This window comes from Heterodontus francisci, chromosome 1 (genome assembly GCF_036365525.1).
Source record: "Heterodontus francisci isolate sHetFra1 chromosome 1, sHetFra1.hap1, whole genome shotgun sequence".
NCBI classification, from domain to species: Eukaryota; Metazoa; Chordata; class Chondrichthyes; order Heterodontiformes; family Heterodontidae; genus Heterodontus; species Heterodontus francisci.
In genome coordinates, this window is record NC_090371.1 from 8,212,007 (window position 1) to 8,234,400 (window position 22,394).

Genomic DNA, 22,394 nt, shown 5'->3' on the forward strand with positions numbered 1-22,394 from the left:
CTTCCCAGGGGCTTTTCCGCTGGCTAGAGAATCAATGGCATCACTGAGTTCCGATTTGGTTGGCTGTATGTCCAGCTCATCCATGACTGGTAGAGGCTGGGCTGCATTGAGGGCAGTCTCAGTGACAACATTCTCCCTGGAGTACAGTTCTAGGTAGTGCTCAACCCAGCAGTCCATCTGTTTGCGTTGGTCAGTGATTATGTCCCCCGATTTAGATTTGAGGGGGGCGATCTTCTTGATGGTTGGCCCAAGAGCTCTCTTCATGCCATCATACATTCCTCTGATGTTTCCGGTGTCTGAGGCCAGCTGAATATGACTGCAAAAGTGTTGCCAGTAGTCGTTTGCGCAACGCCTAGCTGTTCTTTGTGCAGTACTTCTGGCTGCTTTAAGTGCTGCGGATGTTAAATCGCTGGGGGCTTTCTTGTAGTTCAACAGTGCAATGCGCTTAGCGGCTATGACAGGTTCCAGCTCTTCATTATGAGATTGAAACCAGTCTGCATTTCTCTTCGCACTTTTGCCATAGGTGGTCAAAGCTGACTCATTGATGGCATCTCTGATGTGGGCCCACTTGGTCTCAGCATCCCCTGTGGGAGTGTTTTGAAGGGCTGTTACAAGTGAATTTAGAAATTTTTGTAACAGCTGTGGGTGAGAAATTCTGCTCGTGTTGATGCGCGGGTGGCCCTTCTGCTTGGAATGATGCAACTTCTTTGGTCTGAGTCTAACCTTGCTGCACACCAGGGAGTGGTCGGTGTCGCAGTCCGCACTGTGGAAGCTGCGTGTGATTTGAACACTGTTTAAGGCAGCTCGCCTTGTGACAATGAGGTCTAGCTGGTGCCAACGACGTGATCTTGGGTGCCTCCATGAAACCTGGTGACAGGGTTTAGTGTGAAAGAACGAGTTGGTGATGCAGAGGTTATGATAGGTACACAACTCAAGCAGTCTCTGCCCGTTCTCATTCATCCTTCCAACGCCATAGCGCCCAAGGCAGGAGGGCCATGAGTCATGGTCGGCCCCAACCCTGGCATTAAAGTCCCCCAGCAGGAATAGGTGTTCGGTGTTGGGGATGCTGCTAATGATGTTATGGAGTTGTTCATAGAACTGGTCTTTAGCTTCAGGTGGGGAGCAGAGTGTTGGAGCATAGATGCTGAGTAGGTGTACTGGACCAGAGGTGGTGAGCAGTCGGATGGACAGTATGCGTTCCGAGCCATTTGAGGGAGGCTCTATCATGCTGAGCAAGGAGTTTCTGATGGCGAAGCCCACTCCATGCTGTCTTGGTTCTTCAGGATCCCTGCCCTGCCAGAAGAAGGTGTAGTCTTGCTCTGCTAGAGAGCCACTCGCGGGGAGGCGAGTCTCCTGAAGTGCTGCAATGTCCACATTGAATCTACTGAGCTCGTTGTTAATGATGGCGGTCTTCCGAGAATCGTTGATTTGTGTAAGGTCTTCCGACAGGCCAGGACACATAGTTCTGACGTTCCAGCTTGCAAAGCGAAGGGCTGGTACCTTCTTTCCTTTTTTCATGTTGTTTGGTGCGGTGTATCAGTCCACCTTTCGGGCAATGACCCTGAGCTCCAAGCACCCATTGAAGCAGGCAGACTGTGGCGGGACAGAACCTTATTGACCGGGGGCTGCCCGGTTTGAGGCGGGCGGTAGCTGTCCAGTGAGGTGCAATGACCTCTCCCACCGACAAAGGCAACCCGTGGCGCCCAGTTTCTACGCCAATTTATCTGGACTTATAACCCGTAACTGCTGCCTTCCGTGTTGTTTCAGTCGCTGTGAGGCAACTATGGAGTGACCTCTCCATGGCGCATGCCTGGGCAAATTTATGGAGGTTGAGAGTTGCCCAGTCGTCAAAACCCCCCTCTCGGCCTTTCTGGTGGGGTCCAAAGGAGTGCAGGACACGACGTTTGGCACCAGTATGGCTGCAGGAACTGCCGGAAACATGCCAAAGGTGACACATGACCGCCTACGGGGTTCCGCTCCGGATTTTTTGTTAGGGTTTACTCCCTTAGCCTTGGTCTCTCCCGAGACGCCCACAAGGCAGTGGGGTTGTTGGGGCCCCTACACAGGTGTAGGATGGTGCCGGTGGGAGGAGGGGATGCAAGGGGGAGGGGTAGAGGGAGGGGGTGGGGGGGGGGGTGCAGGGGAAGGGAGTGCGGGGTGATTAGTGTAGGATTAGTATAAATGGGTGGTTGATGGTCGGCACAGACTTGGTGGGCCGAAGGGCCTGTTTCAGTGCTGTATCTCTAATCTAATCTAAATCTAACTGCACACATTCAGCCATGCTAAGCTCATGCTGTCACTGCCTGACCTTCAGCTTCCTCCCCTGCCTTGTGTTCACACTGTTTCTGTGAAGTTGGAACTCCAATATTGGGTACACACTTTTTTTTTGTCCTTTCACTCGATCTCCAATGCACCATGTGGAGCCCTGGCCCACATTTTTTTACATTTGGGTGGCTGCTATTTGTCAGTGACAATTTACTTGGAGCATTTCTGGGAAGGTTAACCCCTTCTGGTTTGGGTCATAGAAATATAGAAAATAGGAGCAGGAGTAGGCCATTCGGCCCCTCTAGCCTGCTCCGCCATTCAATAAGATCATGGCTGTTCGTCTGATTCAGTACCCTGTTCCCACTTTCACCTCATATGGGGTCCTCTCCAGTGACCCCATCCACCAACAAAGCATGACTGCCATTTGCTCCCTACCAACTGATGACTGTGGGTCACATGGTTAATTTAGCATGAGGGGAGGACAAAATTCACCCTCCTATCCAACCCAAACTGTACCTGTCTTGAAAGTGTTTGATGGGACAGTGTAGCGGGAGCTTTATTCTGTATCTAACTCCATGCTGTACCTGCCCTGTGAGTGTTTGATGGGACAGTGTGGAGGGAGCTTTACTCTGTATCTAAACGCTTACTGTACCGAGCAACATAGGACTTAGGAGCAGAAGTAGGCCATTTGGCCATCGAGCCTGCTCCGCCATTCAATAAGATCATGGCTGATCTGGTTATGGTCTCAACTCCACCTTCCTGTCTACCCCCATAACACTTGACTCCTTTGTCTATCAAAAATTAATCTAACTCAACTTTGAATAAATTCAATAACTCAGCCTCTACTGCTTTCTGGGGAAGAGAATTCACGAGCCTCTGAGAGAAAACAAATTCTCATCTCCATCTTAAAATGGAGACCTCTTATTCTTAAACTGTACCCCCCTAGTTCTAGCCTCTCCCACAAGAGGAAATATCCGCCCAGTATCCACCCTATCAAGTCCCCTCAGGATCTTATGTGTTTCAATGCAATCACCTCTCATTCTTCTAAACCCAAACCTATTCACCCTTTCTTCATAAGAAAAGCTCTTCGTCCCCAGAATTAGTTGAGTGAACCTTCTCTGAACTGCCTCTAATGCAATCATATCCTTTTTCAAATAAGGAGACCAAAACAGTACTCCAGATGTGGTCTCACCAAGGCCCTACACAGCTGCAGTAAAACTTCCCTACTTTTACAAAGAACAAAGAACAGTACAGCACAGGAACAGGCCATTTGGCCCTCCACACCTGCGCCGATCTTGATGCCTGCCTAAACTAAAACCTTCTGCACTTCCGGGGACCGTATCCCTCTATTCCCATCCTATTCACGTATTTGTCAAGATGCCTCTTAAACGTCGCTATCGTACCTGCTTCCACCACCTCCCCCGGCAGCAAGTTCCAGGCACTCAACACCCTCTGTGTAAAGAACTTGCCTTGCACATCCCCTCTAAACTTTGCCCCTTGCACCTTAAACCTATGCCCCCTAGTAACTGAATCTTCCACCCTGGGAAAAAGCTTCTGACTATCCACTCTGTCCATGCCGCTCATAACTTTGTAAACCTCTATCATGTCACCCTTCCACCTCCGTCGTTCCAGTGAAAACAATCCGAGTTTATCCAACCTCTCCTCATAGCTAATGCCCTCCAGACCTGGCAACATTCTGGTAAACCTCTTCTGTACCCTCTCCAAAGCCGCCACGTCCTTCTGGTAGTGTGGCGACCAGAATTGCACGCAATATTCTAAGTGTGGCCTAACTAAGGTTCTGTACAGCTGCAGCATGACTTGCCAAGTTTTATACTCTATGCCCCGACCGATGAAGGCAAGCATGCCGTATGACTTCTTGACTACCTTATCCACCTGCGTTGCCACTTTCAGTGACCTGTGGACCTGTACGCCCAGATCTCTCTGCCTGTCAATACTCCTAAGGGTTCTGCCATTTACTGTATACTTCCCACCTGCATTAGACCTTCCAAAATGCATTACCTCACATTTGTCCGGATTAAACTCCATCTGCCATTTCTCCACCCAAGTCTCCAACCGATCTATATCCTGCTGTATCCTTTGACAATCCTCATTACTATCCGCAACTCCACCAACCTTTGTGTTGTCCGCAAACTTACTAATCCGACCAGCAACATTTTCCTCCAAATCATTTATATATACTACAAAGAGCAAGGGTCCCAGCACTGATCCCTGCGGAACACCACTAGTCACATCCCTCCATTCAGAAAAGCACCCTTCCACTGCTACCCTCTGTCTTCTATGACCGAGCCAGTTCTGTATCCATCTTGCCAGCTCACCTCTGATCCCGTGTGACTTCACCTTTTGTACCAGTCTGCCATGCGGGACCTTGTCAAAGGCTTTACTAAAGTCCATATAGATAACATCCACCGCCCTTCCTTCATCAATCATCTTCGTCACTTCCTCAAAAAACTCAATCAAATTAGTGAGACACGACCTCCCCTTCACAAAACCATGCTGCCTCTCGCTAATAAGTTTGTTTGTTTCCAAATGGGAGTAAATCCTGTCCCGAAGAATCCTCTCTAATAATTTCCCTACCAATGACGTAAGGCTCACCGGCCTATAATTTCCTGAATTATCCTTGCTACCCTTCTTAAACAAAGGAACAACATTGGCTATTCTCCAGTCCTCTGGGACCTCACCTGTAGCCAATGAGGATGCAAAGATTTCTGTCAAGGCCCCAGCAATTTCTTCCCTTGCGTCCCTCAGTATTCTGGGGTAGATCCCATCAGGCCCTGGGGACTTATCTACTTTAATGCTTTGCAAGGCACCCAACATCTCCTCCTTTTTGATAATGAGATGACTGAGACTATCTACACTCCCTTCCCTAGGCTCGTCATCCACCAAGTCCTTCTCTTTGGTGAATACTGATGCAAAGTACTCATTTAGCACCTCACCTATTTCCTCTGGCTCCACACATAGATTCCCTTCTCTGTCCTTGAGTGGGCCAACCCTTTCCCTGGTTACCCTCTTGCTCTTTATATACATATAAAAAGCCTTAGGCTTACATTCGATTCCACTTGCAGTAAGTGCCACCATTCCATTTGCCTTAGTTTAGTTTAGAGATACAGCACTGAAACAGGCCCTTCGGCCCACCGAGTCTGTGCCGACCATCAACCACCCATTTATACTAATCCTACACTAATTCCATATTCCTACCACATCCCCATCTGTCCCTATATTTCCCTACCACCTACCTACCTATACTAGGGGCAATTGCTAATGGCCAATTTACCTATCAACCTGCAAGTCTTTGGCATGTGGGAGGAAACCGGAGCACCCGGAGGAAACCCACGCAGACGCAGGGAGAACTTGCAAACTCCACACAGACAGTGCCCAGAATTGAACCCGGGTCGCTGGAGCTGTGAGGCTGCGGTGCTCGCCACTGTGCCTGCATACTAACTTTTTGTGATTCATGTACCAGGACACCCAGGTTGCTCTGTACCACCGAGCTCTACAGTCTCAATCCATTTAAATAATATACTGCTTTTCTATTCGTCCTGCCAGTGAACAAGTTAACATTTTCCCACATTATACAACATCTGCCAAATTTTTGCCCACTTACTTAACCTATTTAAATCCCTCTACAGCCTCTTTACCTCCTTGAGAACTTACTCTCCTTCCTATCTTTGTGCAATCAGCAAATTTAGCTACTATACAATCGGTCCCTTCATCCAAGTCATTGATATATATTGTAAATAGTTGAGGCCCCAGCACTGATCCCTGTGGCACTCCACCAGTTACAGCTTGTCAACCCAAAATAAAACATTTATTCCTGCTCTCTGCTTCTTGTTAGCTAACCAACTCTTTATCCATGCTAATATGTTACCCGCTACACCATGTGCTCTTATCTTGTGTACATCTTGTGTAGTTTAGAACACCTGCTCTGAGAGTGTTTGATAAGGTGGTGTAGAGGGAGCGTTACTCTGTATCTAACCGGTACTGTACCTGCTCTGGGTTTGATGGGGCAGTGTACAGGGAGCTTTACTCTTGCTGTAGGCAAGGTTAACACTGTATACCTGAGACAGAAAGTGCTTCATTCCACAGTGCCGTCACTCTGATGTACACTAAAATCACAATAACGAAAGAATTCAATTCCAGTAATGTGTTGCAGGTGGGATGACCAGCTCATGACTTCTGAAGCGGATAAGCAGGGAAAGAGTAGGGCCCATTAGGGACCAAAGTGGCAATCTGTGTGTGGAGCCGGAGGACATAGGTGAGGTTTCAAATGATTACTTTTCATCTGTGTTCACTATGGAGAAGGATGAAGTAGGTGTAGAGATCAGGGAGGGGGATTGTGATATACTTGAACATATTAGCATTGAAAGGGAGGAAGTATTAGCTGTTTTAGTGGGCTTAAAAGTGGATAAATCCCCAGGCCCAGATGAGATGTATCCCAGGCTGTTATGTGAGGCAAGGGAGGAGATAGCAGGGGCTCTGACACAAATTTTCAAATCCTCTCTGGCTACAGGAGAGGTAGCAGAGGACTGGAGGACAGCGAATGTGGTACCATTGTTCAAGAAGGGTAGCAAGGATAAACCAGGCAATTACAGGCCGGTGAGTCTAACATCAGTGGTTAGGAAACTTTTGGAAAAAATTCTGAGGGACAGGATTAATCTCCACTTGGAGAGGCAGGGATTAAGCAGGAATTAATCAGCATGGCTTTGTCAGGGGGAGATTGTGTCTGACATTAGGCCACAGCTGGAGTACTGTGTACAGTTCTGGGCACCACGCTATAGGAAGGATGTGACTGCACTGGAGAGGGTGCAGAGGAGATTCGCCAGGATGTTGCCTGTGCTGGAGCATTTCAGCTATGACGAGAGACTGAAAAGGCTAGGGTTGTTTTCCTTAGAGTAGAGAAGGCTGAGAGGGGACATGATTGAGGTATACAAAATTATGAGGGGCATTGATAGGTTAGATAGGAAGAAACTTCTTCCCTTAGCGGAGGGGTCAATAACCAGGGGGCATAGATTTAAGGTAAGGGGCAGGAGGTTTAGAGGGGATTTGAGGAAAAAAAATTTCACCCTGAGGGTGGTTCGAATCTGGAACACACTGCCTGAAGAGGTGGTCAAGGCAGGAACCCTCACAACATTTAAGAAGTATTTAGATGAGCACTTGAAACGCTGTAGCATACAAGACTACAGGTCAAGTGCTGGAAAATGGGATTAGAATAGGTAGGTGCATGATGCCCGGCACAGACATGATGGGCCCAAGGGCCTGTTTCTGTGCTGTATAACTCTATGACTCTGTGGAGGGCTGTACTCACTCACTAATAAATGCCATTGGCTGCGGATAGGTTATGAGTAACAATAGTAAAGGTAACAAGCGTTGTGTTATGGCTGAAAGTGTCGCTACTAATAGGTGATGATGTTAACTGTTAGCAGATTCCTTCCGGATGTAGGCTGTACCTAATACAAGAAGGGTTCAGGTGCCTTGTATATAATTCTCTCTTTTATTATTTCGAGTTAAAGATGTTAAGTCACACCTGGTGTACGGTCAAAGGAACTGAGTTAACGCACAGAGCAGAGAGGCACAAAAGAGGACATAATGAGTGCAGAATATTCACAGCAAAAAGAGGCTGTGTTAAAGTATTAGACTGAGGGGCTCACTGTACAATGCCACTGGTCAGTTTTTCCACCAGGATGGGGGGACTGAACAGGCTGTTGCAGATTGGTCTCAGTCTGCTCAGCTGCTCCTCCTCATACTCGGGATATTGACCACAGTTTGAATGATTTCTGTCCTTTGTTCCATCAGGGATGAACTCTATGAATTCTGGAGTGCAGGAGACAGCACAGGAATCACTCAACTTCAGCTCCCGTGCTGCGGCAGGTCTGCCCACCAGCCTGTCAGCATTAAAGCTGTGAAGGACTGGCTTCCCACCAGTTGCTCGTTCCATAGTTCCCAGACCCTCGCTGTTTCCAGGACCTTTCTGCCGGGCTCTCCTCGCGTTGTACCTGGCAGGGATAGACCTTTTCCCAAAGTTGCCACTCCGGAACACCAAAGGTCTCATGGCCTGTCTCAGAAGCGGCCTCTGGATCTCAGGCTCCACAGCCACATCAACCAGCTGGAACACCGGCCTCACCTGCCGTCTCGGGAATTGGCTCGGCTTCAACCTCTGCACCGACGTGACATTCCCAAACTCATCAAAGGTCATGCTGTTGTTCAATGGCAGTCGGCTGTTCTGGATCTTCAGAACATTCTGGAAATAGGATGACATCCTATAAACCTCGCAGGGAGGCACAGGCGGCTCTTCAGGACAGGGTTCCGAGACTTCTTGTTGGAACAACTCCTTTTCCAACTTATCCAAAGACTTGGTAATGTTCTGCAGCTTGGCTGATCGTAGAGGTCCCCGATGGGGCTTAAACTTTTGTCTTTTCTTTTTGACTGTGGGGCGTCTTTGTGGCTCATCTGGTTCATTAGCTTCCTGATGTCAAAACACAAGGACAAATGGATTATCAGGGTTGGGGGAGGTTATTACTTTTTAATAGATTAACCCAACTACACAACCCTGGAGTACTGTATCCAAATATGGGCACCACACTTTAGAAGGAAGGCTTTGGAGAGGGAACAGAAGTAATTTACTAGAATGGTTCCAGGGATGAGGGGCTACCATTATGTGGATAGACTGGAGAAGCTGGGGTGGTTTTCCTTAGAGTAGAGAAGGCTAAGAGGAGATTTGATTGAGGTGTTTAATGTTGCGAAAGGTATAGGTAGAGTAAATAAGGAGAAACTGTTTCCAAAGGCTGAGGGGACAATAACGAGGGGAAACAGATATAAGGTAATTGGCAACAGGCGACACAAAGAAAAACTTTACTCACTAATGGTTAGGATTTGAAATGCACTGCCTGATAGAGTAATGGAAACAGATTCAATAGGGAATTAGATAAAATTAGGAGTGGGGGATGAGACTAACTGGATCGCTCTTTGACAGAGCCAGTGCAGACTCGGTCTGCTCATCTCACTGCACCCCACAGACTTCATAAGAACATACCACCATTCAATAAGATCATAGCTGATCTTCACCTCAACTCCACTTTCCCGCACCATCTCATATCACTTAAGTACAAAAATCTATCGATCTCAGTCTTGAATATATTCCACAACTGTGTATCCACAGCTTTCTGGGCTAGAGAATTCCCAAGAGTCACAACCCTCTGAGTGAAGAAGTTTCACCTCATCTCAGTCTGAAAATGGCTGACCCCTAATCCTGAGACTGCCTCCTAGCTCTCAGAGTCTCCAGTCAAGGGAAACAGCCTCTCAGCACGTCCCCTGTCAAGCCCTCTCAAAATCTTATGTTTTAAGTGAGATTGTCTCTCAATCTTCTAAACTCCTGACAGTATAGGCCAATTCTACTTAATCTATCACATAGGACAACCCATTCATCCCAGGAATTAATCTAATGAACCTCCATTGCAGCTGCTCTAAGGCAAGTATATCATTCCTTCGGTAAGGAGAGCAAAAGAGCACATGGTATTTCAGGTGTCGTTTGACCAAAGCCCTGTACAAATGGAGCAAGACTTCCTTACTCTTGTAATTCTCTTGCAATGAAGGCCAATATACCGTTAACCTTCTTAATTGCTTGCTGTACCTGCATGTTAACTTTTTGTGTTCCTTGTACAAATCCCTCTGAATACCAACATTTAATATTTTCTCACCATTTAAAAATTGTTCTTCTATTCTTCCTACCAAAGTGAATAACCTCATTATTTCCCATTGTAGTCCAACTGCCACCTTCTTGCCCACCTCACTTAACTTACCGATATTATTTTATAGACTCTTTGTGTCCTCCTCACAGCTTACTGCCCCACTAGCTTTGTATAATCAGCAAACTTGGATGTATTACACTCAGTCCCTTCCTCCAAGTCATTAAGAAAATAGCTGAGGCCCCAACACTGATCTTTGTGGCACCCCGAAAGTAACTGCCTGCTATCCTGAAAATGACCCTACTCTGTTTTCTGTCCTTCAACCATGCTAACATGCTAACATATCAAATTCAATCCCATGAGTCCTAATCTTGTGCAATAACCTTTCCAGTGGCACAATTATCAAATGCATTTTGAAAATCTAAAAAACGTTTCTTTATTTATCTGCCTAACTAGCGTTTTATACAGCTCCATCATAACCTCCCTGCTCTTATATTCTATGTCTCTGTTAAGTATCTCATATGCCTTTCTACCACCTTATCTACCTGTACTGCTGCCTTCAGTGATCTATGGACAAGTACACCAAGGTCCTTCTGACTTTCTGTACTTCCTAGGGTCCTACCATCCATTGTATATTCCCTTGCCTTATTAGTCTTCCCAAAATGCATCACCTCACACTTTTCAGGATTAAATTCCATTTGCCACTGCTCCACCCATCTTACCAGCCCATCTATATCTCCCTGTAATCTCAGGATTTCTTCCTCACTATTTACAACAACACCAATTTTCGTGTCATCTACGAACTTACTGATCATATCTCCTATATTCACGTCTAAATCATTAACGTACACTACAAACAGCAAGGGTCCCAGCACCGAACCCTGTGGGACACCATTGGTCACAGGCTTCCAATCGCAAAAACTATCTGACTATCCCTGATTAATCCCTGCCTCTCCAAGTGGAGATTAATCCTCTCCCTCAGAATTTTTTCCAATAATTTCCCTACCACTGATGTTAGACTCACAGGCCTGTAATTACCTAGTTTATCCTTGCTCCCCACCTTGAATAATGGTACCACATTCGCTGTCCTCCAGTCCTCTGCTACCTCTCCTGTGGCCAGAGAGGATTTGAGAATTTGTGTCACAGCCCCTGCTATCTCCTCCCTTGCCTCACGTAACAGCCTGGAATACATCTCATCTGGGCCTGGCGATTTATCCACTTTGAAGCCCGCTAAAACAGCTAATATTTTCTCCCTTTCAATACTAATATGTTCAAGTATATCACAATCCCCCTCCCTGATCTATGCACCTACATCATCCTTCTCCATAGTGAACACAGATGCAAAGCAATAATTTAAAATCTCACCTCCATTCTCCAGCTCCACACTCTGATTGCCACTTTGGTCCCTAATGGGCCCTACTCTTTCCCTGCTTATCCTCTTGCCCTTAATATACTTATATAATGCCTGAGGATTTTCCTTTATCTTGCCTGCCGGTGTTTTCTCATATCCCCTCTTCGCTCTCCTAATTACTTTTTTAAGTACCCCCCTACACTTTCTATAGTCCTCTAATGCCTCCACTGTTTTCAGCGCTCTGAATCTGCCATAAGCTCCTTTTTTTTCCTGATCCAATCCTCTATATCCCTTGACATTCAGGGTTCCCTGGACTTGTTGGTCCTACCCTTCACCTTAACGGGTACACATTGGCTCTGAACTCTCACTATTTCCTCTTTGAATGACTCCCAATGGTCTGATGTAGACTTTCCTACAAGTAGCTGCTCCCAATCCACTTTGGCCAGATCCTGTTTTATATAATTGAAATCGGCCTACCCCCAAGTCAGTACCTTTATTTCCGGTCCGTCTTTGTCCTTTTCCGTAACTAGCTTAATTCTTAGAGTTATGGTCACTATCCCCGAAATGCTCCCCCACTGACACTTCTACCACTTGTCCAGCTTCATTCCCAGGATTAGATCCAGTACTGCCCATTCTCTTGCAGGACTTTCTACGTACTGGCTCAAAAAGCTCTCCTGTATGCATTTTAAGAATTCTGCCCCCATTAAGCCTTTTGCACTAAGACTATCCCAGTTGATATTGGGGAAGTTGAAATCCCCTATTATTACCCTATTATTTTTACACCTCTCTGAGATTTGCCTACCTATCTGCTCCTCTATCTCTCCGTGACTGTTTGGAGGTCTGTAGTACACTCCCAGCCAAGTGACTGCCCCCTTTTTGTTTTTAAGTTCCGCCCATATGGCCTTATTTGAGGAACCTTCTAAGATATCATCCCTCCTTACTGCAGTAATTGACTCCTTGATCAACAGTGCAACGCCCCTTCCTCTTTTATCCCCTTCCCTGCCACGCCTGAAGATTCTATACCCTGTAATATTGAGCTGCCAGTCCTGCCCCTCCCTCAACCATGTCTCTGTGATAGCAATATCATAATCCCATGTGCTAATCAACGCCCTCAATTCATCTTTTTTTTTATTTCCAAAATATACTTTATTCATAAAAATCTGTAAAAATTACATTGCCAAACAGTTTCCAAACAGCACCAAAAAATACAAACATTGCAAGGGAGTTCAGTTTCCTTCAATACTGTCATGAGTTTCATCCCAACCCTTCCGTTTCACAATTGTCATGTCAATTACAGTTTTACATTTACAGCAATTGAGAATATTAACGATACAGTTCGAGGGGTTTCCCATGGATCCAGCCCCTCAGTCCAGCTTGGTGGGGGAACCTTACACTGTGGTCTTTCCCCATTGAGCCTTTGCTGCGGCTGCCCCAAGCTTTAGTGCGTCCCTCAGCACGTAGTCCTGGACCTTGGAATGTGCCAGTCTGCAACATTCGGTGGTGGACAACTCTTTGCGCTGGAAGACCAGCAAGTTTCGGGCAGACCAAAGGGCGTCTTTCACCGAATTGATAGTCCTCCAGCAGCAGTTGATGCTTGTCTCGGTGTGCGTCCCTGGGAACAGCCCGTAGAGCACAGACTCCTGTGTTACAGAGCTGCTTGGGATGAACCTTGACAAAAACCACTGCATCTCTTTCCACACCTGCTTTGCAAAGGCACATTCCAGGAGGAGGTGGGCGACCGTCTCTTCCCCACCACAGCCAACGCGGGGGCACTGTGCGGAGGGGGCGAGACTTCGGGTGTGCATGAAGGATCTGACGGGGAGGGCCCTTCTCACCACCAGCCAAGCTACGTCTTGGTGCTTGTTTGAAAGTTCTGGTGATGAGGCATTCTGCCAAATGACTTTGACGGTCTGCTCGGGGAACCATCCGACAGGATCCACCGTTTCCTTTTCCCGTAGGGCCTTGAGGACATTCCGTGCAGACCACTGCCTGATGGACCGGTGGTCAAAGGTGTTTTTCCGCAGAAACTGCTCCACGACGGATAGGTGGTACGGCGCCGCCCAACTGCATGGTGCATTCCGCGGCAATGTGACCAGGCCCATCCTTCGCAACACCGGGGACAGATAGAACCTCAGCACGTAGTGACACTTGGAGTTTGCGTACTGGGGATCTACACATAGCTTGATGCAGCCGCACACGAAGGTGGTCATCAGGATGAGGGCCACGTTGGGTACATTTTTCCCGCCCATGTCCAGAGATTTGAACATCGTGTCCCTCCGGACCCGGTCCATTTTAGATCCCCAGACGAAGCGGAAAATGGCTCGGGTGACTGCCACGGCGCAGGAGTGGGGTATGGGCCAGACCTGCGCCACGTAGAGCAACAACGTGAGCGCCTCGCACCTGATGACCAGGTTCTTACCCACAATGGAGAGAGATCGCTGCCCCCACATGCCCAACTTTTGTCGTACCTTGGCTACTCGCTCCTCCCATGTTTTGGTGCATGCCCCGGCCCTTCCGAACCATATCCCCAGCACCTTCAGGTAATCTGACCTGACGGTGAAGGGGACAAAGGATCGGTCAGCCCAGTTCCCAAAGAACATGGCCTCGCTCTTGCCGTGGTTAACTTTGGCTCCCGAGGCCAGTTCGAACTGGTCGCAGATGCTCATCAGTCTGCGCACGGACAGCGGATCCGAGCAGAAGACGGCGACGTCATCCATGTACAGGGAGGTTTTGACCTGAGTGCCTCCGCTGCCTGGGATTGTCACCCCTCTTATGCTCGCATCCTTCCTAATAGACTCAGCAAAGGGTTCAATACAGCAAACAAACAAGACCGGGGACAGAGGACAGCCCTGTCTGACTCCAGATTTGATCGGGAAACTTTCAGATTCCCACCCGTTGATTGACACTGCGCTACTGATGTTTGTGTAGAGCAGTTGGATCCAATTGCAGATTCCCTCCCCAAACCCCATTTTGGAAAGCACGTCCATCATGTAGGTGCGCGATATCCTGTCAAAAGCCTTCTCCTGGTCCAGGCTGATGAGGCAGGTGTCCACCCTCCTGTCCCGTACGTAGGCGATCGTATCCCTGAGTAGCGCGAGACTATCAGAGATCTTCCTGCCGGGTACAGTACAGGTCTGATCGGGGTGAATCACCAACTCCAGAGCAGACTTGACTCGACTGGCTATGACTTTGGACAGAATCTTGTAATCAACATTAAGCAGTGAGATGGGCCGCCAATTTCTGATTTCTGCCCTCTCCCCCTTCTGCTTGTAAATGAGGGTGATGATGCCTTTTCTCATGGATTCTGACATGCTGCCGGCCAGGAGCATACTCTCGTATACTTCCAGCAGGTCCGGGCCGACCCAGTCCCACAGGGCCGAGTACAACTCGACCGGTAAGCCGTCGCTCCCGGGAGTTTTACTCGTCTCGAAAGACTCGACGGCCTTTGTCAGCTCGTCCAGAGTTAGCGGCTTGTCCAGTCCCTCCCTCCTGCTGTCATCTAAGACCTCTGTGGTAGATGACAGGAAGGACTGGGAGGCTCTGCTGTCTGTGGGCTTCGCGTCATACAGCCCAGCATAAAAGGATTTGCTGATCCTTAGTATGTCGGACTGCGAAGACGTTACCGAGCCATCTTCTTCCTTCAGGCTGCTGATAACAGAGCTCTCTCTGTGTACCTTTTGGAAGAAGTAACGCGAGCACGTCTCATCCTGCTCGATGGAGCGGACTCTGGACCGGAAGATGATCTTGGAGGCCTCCTTGGCAAAGAGTGAGGCCTGCTGGCTCTTCACCTCTTGGAGGTCCTCCTTGACCTCGACCCCCATTGACTGCAACCGGAGTAGATTTTGCATAATTTTCTGGAGTCGGGACAGTTCCCTCTGTCTCTCTCTCGCCTTCTGAACACCTTTGTGGATGAAGAACCTCTTGATGTTCTCCTTAATCGCTTCCCACCAGTGAACTGGAGACTCAAAGAGGGGTTTCACGGTCCTCCAACCTTTGTAATCCCTTTTGAGTTCCTCAACGTTCTCTGGGGTCAGCAGTGTCGCGTTGAGCTTCCACGTCCCTCTGCCAACCCGCTGGTCGTCCTGTAAGTGACAGTCGGCCAGTAAGAGGCAGTGGTCGGAGAAGAACACCGGCTTGACGTCGGTGGATCCGACCGTGACAGCACGGGACACAAACAGGAAGTCAATCCTGGAACGGGCAGACCCGTCCGATCTTGACCATGTGTATCTGCGCTGCGCTCCGTCTGCAGGTTTGCTGAAGACGTCGTGCAGTTTGGCATCCTTAACTGTTTCTACTAGGAATCTGGACGAAGCGTCCAGTTTGCTGTCGTCACTGCCAGATCGTCCAGCCGCATCGATGATGCAGTTGAAGTCACTGCCTAGGATGACCGGCCTGGACGTCGCCAGCAGCAGTGGGAGCTGCTGGAAGACGGTCAGCCGCTCGCTGCGTTGTACCGGGGCGTACACGTTGATCAACCGGAGCGGAGCGTTGTTGTACATCACGTCTGCTACGAGGAGGCGGCCGCCCACCACCTCCTTAACTTCGGAGATGGTGAAGTTACCTCCCCGCAGCAGAATACCCAGGCCGGAGGAACGGCAGTCATTACCCCTCGACCAGATCGATGGCCCGTGGGACCACCATCGCGACCACTGCCTGTAGGTGCTGAGGTGTGGTATTCCACACTCCTGCAGAAACAGTAGGTCAGCTTTGACCTTGGCAAGGTAATCCAAGGTTGAAACACATCGCGTAGTAGATTTAATGCTACGCACATTAATGGAAGCAATTCTTACACCCATTTTTTACTAAAAATTAGTTGTTGCTTCCCATACCATTTGTCCTCGCTAGTCCCAGTCCTTCCCCTTCGGGATGTTCCTGCATACCCATCGTATGTGCAAGCAGTTTCACGTTGGTTGGGCTCAGAAACCCCTCCTGATTTTTCATGCAGGGTTTGTGCCGCTCGGGTGACATCGGGGGGGTCTTGTAGGCAGAGAGGATTGGGTTGTCCTCAGCTGCTTCCATCTGTTCCTCCTCGAAAACATCACAGCTCCCGGTCTCCCGGAGCTCAGGTGCGCCAGACATGTCTTTGCTCCCGGTGTCGCAGAGCTGAGATGCGTTGGCCACTTCGTTACGTGTGGGGCGTTGGGGTTGGGGCACGCCGGGCCCCTCACAGCTTCCAGTGCCCGGGGGCTGGGATGCTTTATCAGCCATCTCGGAGTTCTGCCGCCTCTTTTGAAGGGGCTGTCATTCCAGCATTTCCCCGTCCAGTGAAGAGGAGTTGTTGCAGTCTGATTCAGAAGAGAGCCTCCTCTTGCCACTGGTTTGGGTGGTGGCTTTGGGATGTTTTTTCTTTGTGGTTTTCCTCTGGACCACTTGCCACTGACCTGTTTGTCCATCTGCTGCCTCCTCCTCCATTGATTCTGTCTGTGGAGGAGGGGTTTCCGGGCGCTGGGTAGGTGCTGGGTCGTTGGTTTCAGCTGCCTCCCCTTCCTTCTCAGGTTGAAGTTCCTCACTGCGGAGAAGGTTGCTGGTCTCCTTTCGGACAGCGGACTCCTTCGTCAAAACTTCTCCCGGCCTATCCTTGGACCTTGCCGCCTGAGCATAGCTGAGGCAACGTTTGGGACAAGTCTTGTAGAGATGGCCTGCCGCACCGCACAAGTTGCAACATTTAGTCTGCTTACAGTCCTTGGTCTGATGGCCTTCCTCCTTGCAGTTCTTGCAAACCACCGTGCTGCAGTTGGCTGCCATGTGACCAGATTTGCCACAGGTGCGGCAAACTCTGGGCTGCCCAGCGTAGACCAAGAAGCCTCGACTTCCCCCGATAGCGAAGCCGGAGGGAGGGTGGATGATAGCTCCACTGGGATCTACCTTCAAGGTCACCTTGACCTGCCGCTTGCTGGTCCAGATCCCAAAGGGGTCCTTGACATCAGTGCTGCTGCCGGCCACCTCGACGTACCTGGCGAGAAAGGTGAGTACATCCACCACCGGAACATGGGGGTTGTAGAGGTGAATCGTCACCACCCGGTCCCGTTGTGACGGAAGCGTGAAGAGCGGCTCCGCTGTGAGGATCGACAGTGGCGCCCGGTCCCCTTTCTCCTTGAACGCCTTCAGGAACTTGATGCATCCCGCCACGTTCCGGAACGTCACGTCGAAGTATCCACTGCTGGGGAAATCCTGCAGGCAGAAGACGTCCGTCGCTTGAAATCCGCAGCAATCGAAGAGAATTTTCTTGATGAAGAAGGTGCGATCGACCGGTGCATCTCCTTCCTTGTCCTTCACGACCACCCAAATGGTGTTGCGCACTCCCTGGCCCGAAGCTCGAAAATTGGTTATAGCCATTTTACTCAAAGCTTCCCCAGGATCAAAAGGCAATGATCATGGTCTCTTCTCAATCAAATAAGCACTGATAAGAACAGATACTACACTTGATCTTAGCCAAAAGGCCCTCAATTCATCTGCCTTACGAGTAAGACTCCTTGCATTAAAATAGATGCAATCCAGCCTTGCATTTTTCACAGGTCTATATTTGCCCTGCCTTTCACACTAGCTCCGTTTCTCTTCTATATTTGACTGTGCAGCACCCCTTACTGTACCTCCACTTTGTATCCCATTCCCCTGCCAAATTAGTTTAAACCTCCCCCAACAGAACTAGCAAACCTCCCAGCAAGGCTGTTGGTCCCGTTCCGGTTCAGTTACAACCGTCCAACTTGTACAGGTTTCACCTTTGCCAGAAACAGACCCCAGTGATCCAGGAAACTAAACCCCTCCCTCCTGCACCATCTCCTCAGGCACACATTCATCTGCCCTATCCGCCCATTCCTTACTCACTAGCACGTGGCACTGGGAGTAATCCAGAGATTACAACCTTTGAGGTCCTGCTTTTTAATTTGCTACCTAGCACCCCAAATTCTTGTTGCAGAACCTCATCCCTCTTTCTACCTATGTCATTGGTACCAATGTGTACGACGACCTCTGACTGTTCGCTCTCCCCCTTCAGAATGTCCTGCAGCTGCTCCGGGTACACCAACAGTGCTGTTAAGGAGTTCCAGGATCTTGACCCATCGACAGTGAAGGAACAGCAATACAGTTCCAAGTTAGGATGGTGTGTGGCTTGGAGTGGAATTTGGAGGTGGTGGTGTTGTCATGTATCTGCTGGCCTTGTCCTAGGTGGTAGGGGTCGCGGGTTTGGAAGGTGCTGTCAAAGGAGCCTTGGTGAGCTGCTGCAGTGCATCTTGTATATAGTACACACTGCTGCCACTGTGTGTCAGAAGTGAATGGAGTGAACTTGAAGGTGGTGAATGGGGTGCCAATCAAGCAGGCTGCATTGTCCTGGATGGTGTCGAGCTTCTTGAGTTTGGCTGGAGCTGCACCCATCCAGGCAAGTGGAGAGTATTCCATCACACTCCTGACTTATGCCTTGTAGATGGTGGATAAGCTTTGGGGAGTCAGAAGGTGAGTTACTCACCGCAGGATTCCTACCCTCTGATCTGCTATTGTCGACACGGTAGTTATGTGGCTACTCCAGTTCAGTTTCTGGTCAATAGTGACCCCCAGGATGTTGATAGTGGGGGATTCAGCAATGGTAATGCCATTGAACAGCAAGAAGAGATGGTTAGATTCTCTCTTGTTTGAAATGGTAATTGCCTGGCACTTGTGTGGTGCGAATGTTACTTGCCACTACCAGTCCAAGCCTGAATGTTGTCCAGGTTCTGCTGCATATAGATATGGACTGCTTCAATATCTGAGGAGTCGTGCATGGTGCTCAACATGCGCAATCATCAGTGAACATGCCCACTTCTGACCTTATCAATTCCGGGTACTGCCTGTGTGGAGTTTGCAAGTTCTCCCTGTGTCTGCGTGGGTTTTCTCCGGGTGCTCCGGTTTCCTCCCACAAGCCAAAAGACTTGCAGGTTGATAGGTAAATTGGCCATTATAAATTGTCACTAGTATAGGTAGGTGGTAGGGAAATATAGGGACAGGTGGGGATGTTTGGTAGGAATATGGGATTAGTGTAGGATTAGTATAAATGGGTGGTTGATGTTTGGCACAGACTCGGTGGGCCGAAGGGCCTGTTTCAGTGCTGTACCTCTAATCATCATGATGGAGGGAAGATCATTGATGAAGCAGTTGAAGATGGTCGGGCCTATGACACTGCCCTGAGGAACTCCTGCAGTGATGTCCTGGGACTAAAATGATTGATCTCCAACGACCACAACCATTTTCCTTTGTGCTAGGTATGACTCCAAGCAGCAGAGTGTTTTCCCTCTGATTCCCATTGATGCCAGTTTAGCAAGGGCTCCTTGATGCCATAGTTGGTCAAATGCTGGCTTTATGTCAACGTCAGTCACTCTCACCTTACCTCTGCAGTTAAGCTCTTTTGTCCAGGATTAGACCAAGGTTATAATGAAGTAAGGAGCGGAGTGGCCCTGGCAGAACCCAAACTGAGCGTCAGCGAGCTGGTTATCGCTGAACAAGTGCCTCTTGATAGCACTGTCGCTGACACCTTCCATCACTTTGCTGATGATCGGGAGTATACTGATAGGACGGTAATTGGTCGGGTTGGATTTGTCTTGCTTTTTGTGCACAGAATATACCTGGGCAATTGTCCACATTGCTGGGTAGATGCCAGCATTGTAGCTGTGTTGGAACAGCTTGGCTAGGGGCAGGTCAAGTTCTGGAGCCCAGGTCTTCAGTACAATTGCCAGAATGTTGTCAGGGCCCAGAGCCTTTTCAGTATCCAGTGCCTTCAGCCATTTCTTGATATAGAATCATAGAGTTATACAGCAGAGAAACAGGCCCTAAGGCCCATCGTGTCTGTGCCGGCCATCAAGCACCTATCTATTCTAATCCCATTTTCCAGCACTTGGCCCCTAGCCTTGTATGCTATGGTGTTTCAAGTGCTCATCTAAATACGTCTTAAATGTTATGAGGGTTCCTGCCTCTACCACCCCTTCAGACAGTGTGTTCCAGATTCCAACCACCCTCTGGGTGAATTTTTCTTTCCTCAAATCCCCTCTAAACCTCCTGCCCCTTACATTAAATCTATGCCCCCTAGTTATTGACTCCTCCATTGAGGGAAAATGTTTCTTCCTATCTATCCTATCAATGCCCCTCATAATTTTGTATACTTCAATCAGGTCCCCCCTCAGCCTTCTCTGCTCTAAGGAAAACAACCCTAGCCTATCCAGTCTCTCTTCATTGCTGAAATGCTCCAGCCCAGGCAACATCCTGGTGAATCTCCTCTGCACCCTCTCCAGTGCAATCACATCCTTCCTATGGTGTGGTGACCAGAACTGTACACAGTACTCCAGCTGTGACCTAACTAGCATTTTATACAGCTCCATCATAACCTCCCTGTTTTTATAATCTATGCCTCAGCTAATAAGGGCAAGTATCCCATATGTCTTCCTAAGCACCTTATCTACCTGTGCTGCTGCCTTCAGTGATCTATGGACAAGTACACCAAGCTCCCTCTGTACTTCCGAGGGTCCTACCATCCATTGCATATTCCCTTCCCTTGCATCACCTCACACTTCTCAGGATTAAATTCCATTTGCCACTGCTCCGCCCATTTTACCAGCCCATCTATATTGTTCTGTAATCGAAGGATTTCCTCCTCACTATTTACGACACCACTGAGGGGGGAACCTGATTGAGGTGTAGAAGATTATGAGGGGCATTGATAGGTTAGATAGTCCTCTGCTCCCTCTCCTGTGGCCAGAGAGGATTTGAAACTTTGTGTCAGAGCCCCTGCTATCATCTCCCTTGCCTCATATAACAGCTTGGGGTACATCTCATCTGGGCCTGACAATTTATCCACTTTTAAGCCCGCTAAAACCGCTAATACCTCCTCCCTTTCAATGCTAATTTGTTCAAGTATATCACAATCCCCCTCCCTGATCTCTACACTTACACTGTCCCTCTCCATCTCCAGTGTCTTCAGTCGTTTCTTGATATCACGCAGAGTGAATCAGATTGGCTGAAGACTGGCATATATGATGCTGGAGACCTCAGGAGGAGGCTGAGATGGATCAACCACTTGGCACTTCTGGCTGAAGAGAGATGCAAATGCTTCAGCTTTGTCTTTTGCACTGATGTGCTGGGCTCCCCCATTGTGAAGTATGGGGATATTTGTGGAGCCTCCTCCTCCTGTCAGATGTTTAATTGCCCACCACCATTCACGACTGGATGTGACATGACTGCAGAGCTCAGATCTGATCCGTCGGTTGTGGGATTGCTTAGCCCTGTCTATTGCATGCTGCTTCCGCTGTTTGGCATGCAAGTAGTCCTGTGTTGTAGCTTCACCAGGCAGATACCTGGTCGTTTGTGAGGACAGCGTGAAACAGGCTGATATGCTCAAACAGGTTGATGTTAAGAGGGAGGATGTGCTGGAAATTTTGAATGATATGAGGACAGATAAGTCCCCGGGGCCAGACAGGATATACCCAAGGATATTACGGGAAGTGAGGGAAGAGATTGCCGCGCCTTTGGCGATGATCTTTGCATCCTCACTGTCCACTGGAGTAGTACTAGCTGATTGGAGGGTGGCAAATGTTATTCCCTTGTTCAAGAAAGGGAATAGGGATAACCCTGGGAATTATAGACCAGTCAGTCTTACGTCAGTAGTGGGCAAATTATTGGAGAGGATTCTGAGAGACAGGATTTATGATTATTTGGAAAAGCATGGTTTGATTAGAGACAGTCAGCATGGCTTTGTGAGGGGCAGGTCATGCCTCACAAGCCTTATTGAATTCTTTGAAGATGTGACAAAACACATTGATGAAGGAAGAGCAGTGGATGTGGTGTATATGGATTTTAGCAAGGCGTTTGATAAGGTTCCCCATGGTAGGCTCATTCAGAAAGTGAGGAGGCATGGGATACAGGGGAAGTTGGCTGTCTGGATGCAAAATTGGCTGGCCCATAGAAGACAGAGGGTGGTAGTAGATGGAAAGGATTCAGCCTGGAGCTCGGTGACCAGTGGTGTTCCGCAGGGATCTGTTCTGGGACCTCTGCTCTTTGTGATTTTTATAAATGACTTGGATGAGGAAGTGGAAGGCTGGGTTAGCAAGTTTGCCGATGAC

The 22,394-nt window shown here is 48.7% G+C and overlaps 1 protein-coding gene across 1 annotated transcript in view; it reads right to left on the minus strand.

Moving 5' to 3' along the window:
- Positions 1-7,734: 7,734 nt before the first annotated feature.
- LOC137377654 (uncharacterized protein C2orf81 homolog) overlaps positions 7,735-22,394 on the minus strand; it is a 30,390-nt gene continuing 15,730 nt past the window's right edge. The window contains exon 5 of the mRNA XM_068047550.1: positions 7,735-8,746. Coding sequence (XP_067903651.1) covers positions 7,928-8,746 — 819 coding nt within the window. The 3' untranslated portion in view covers positions 7,735-7,927. The remainder of the gene's footprint in view (positions 8,747-22,394) is intronic.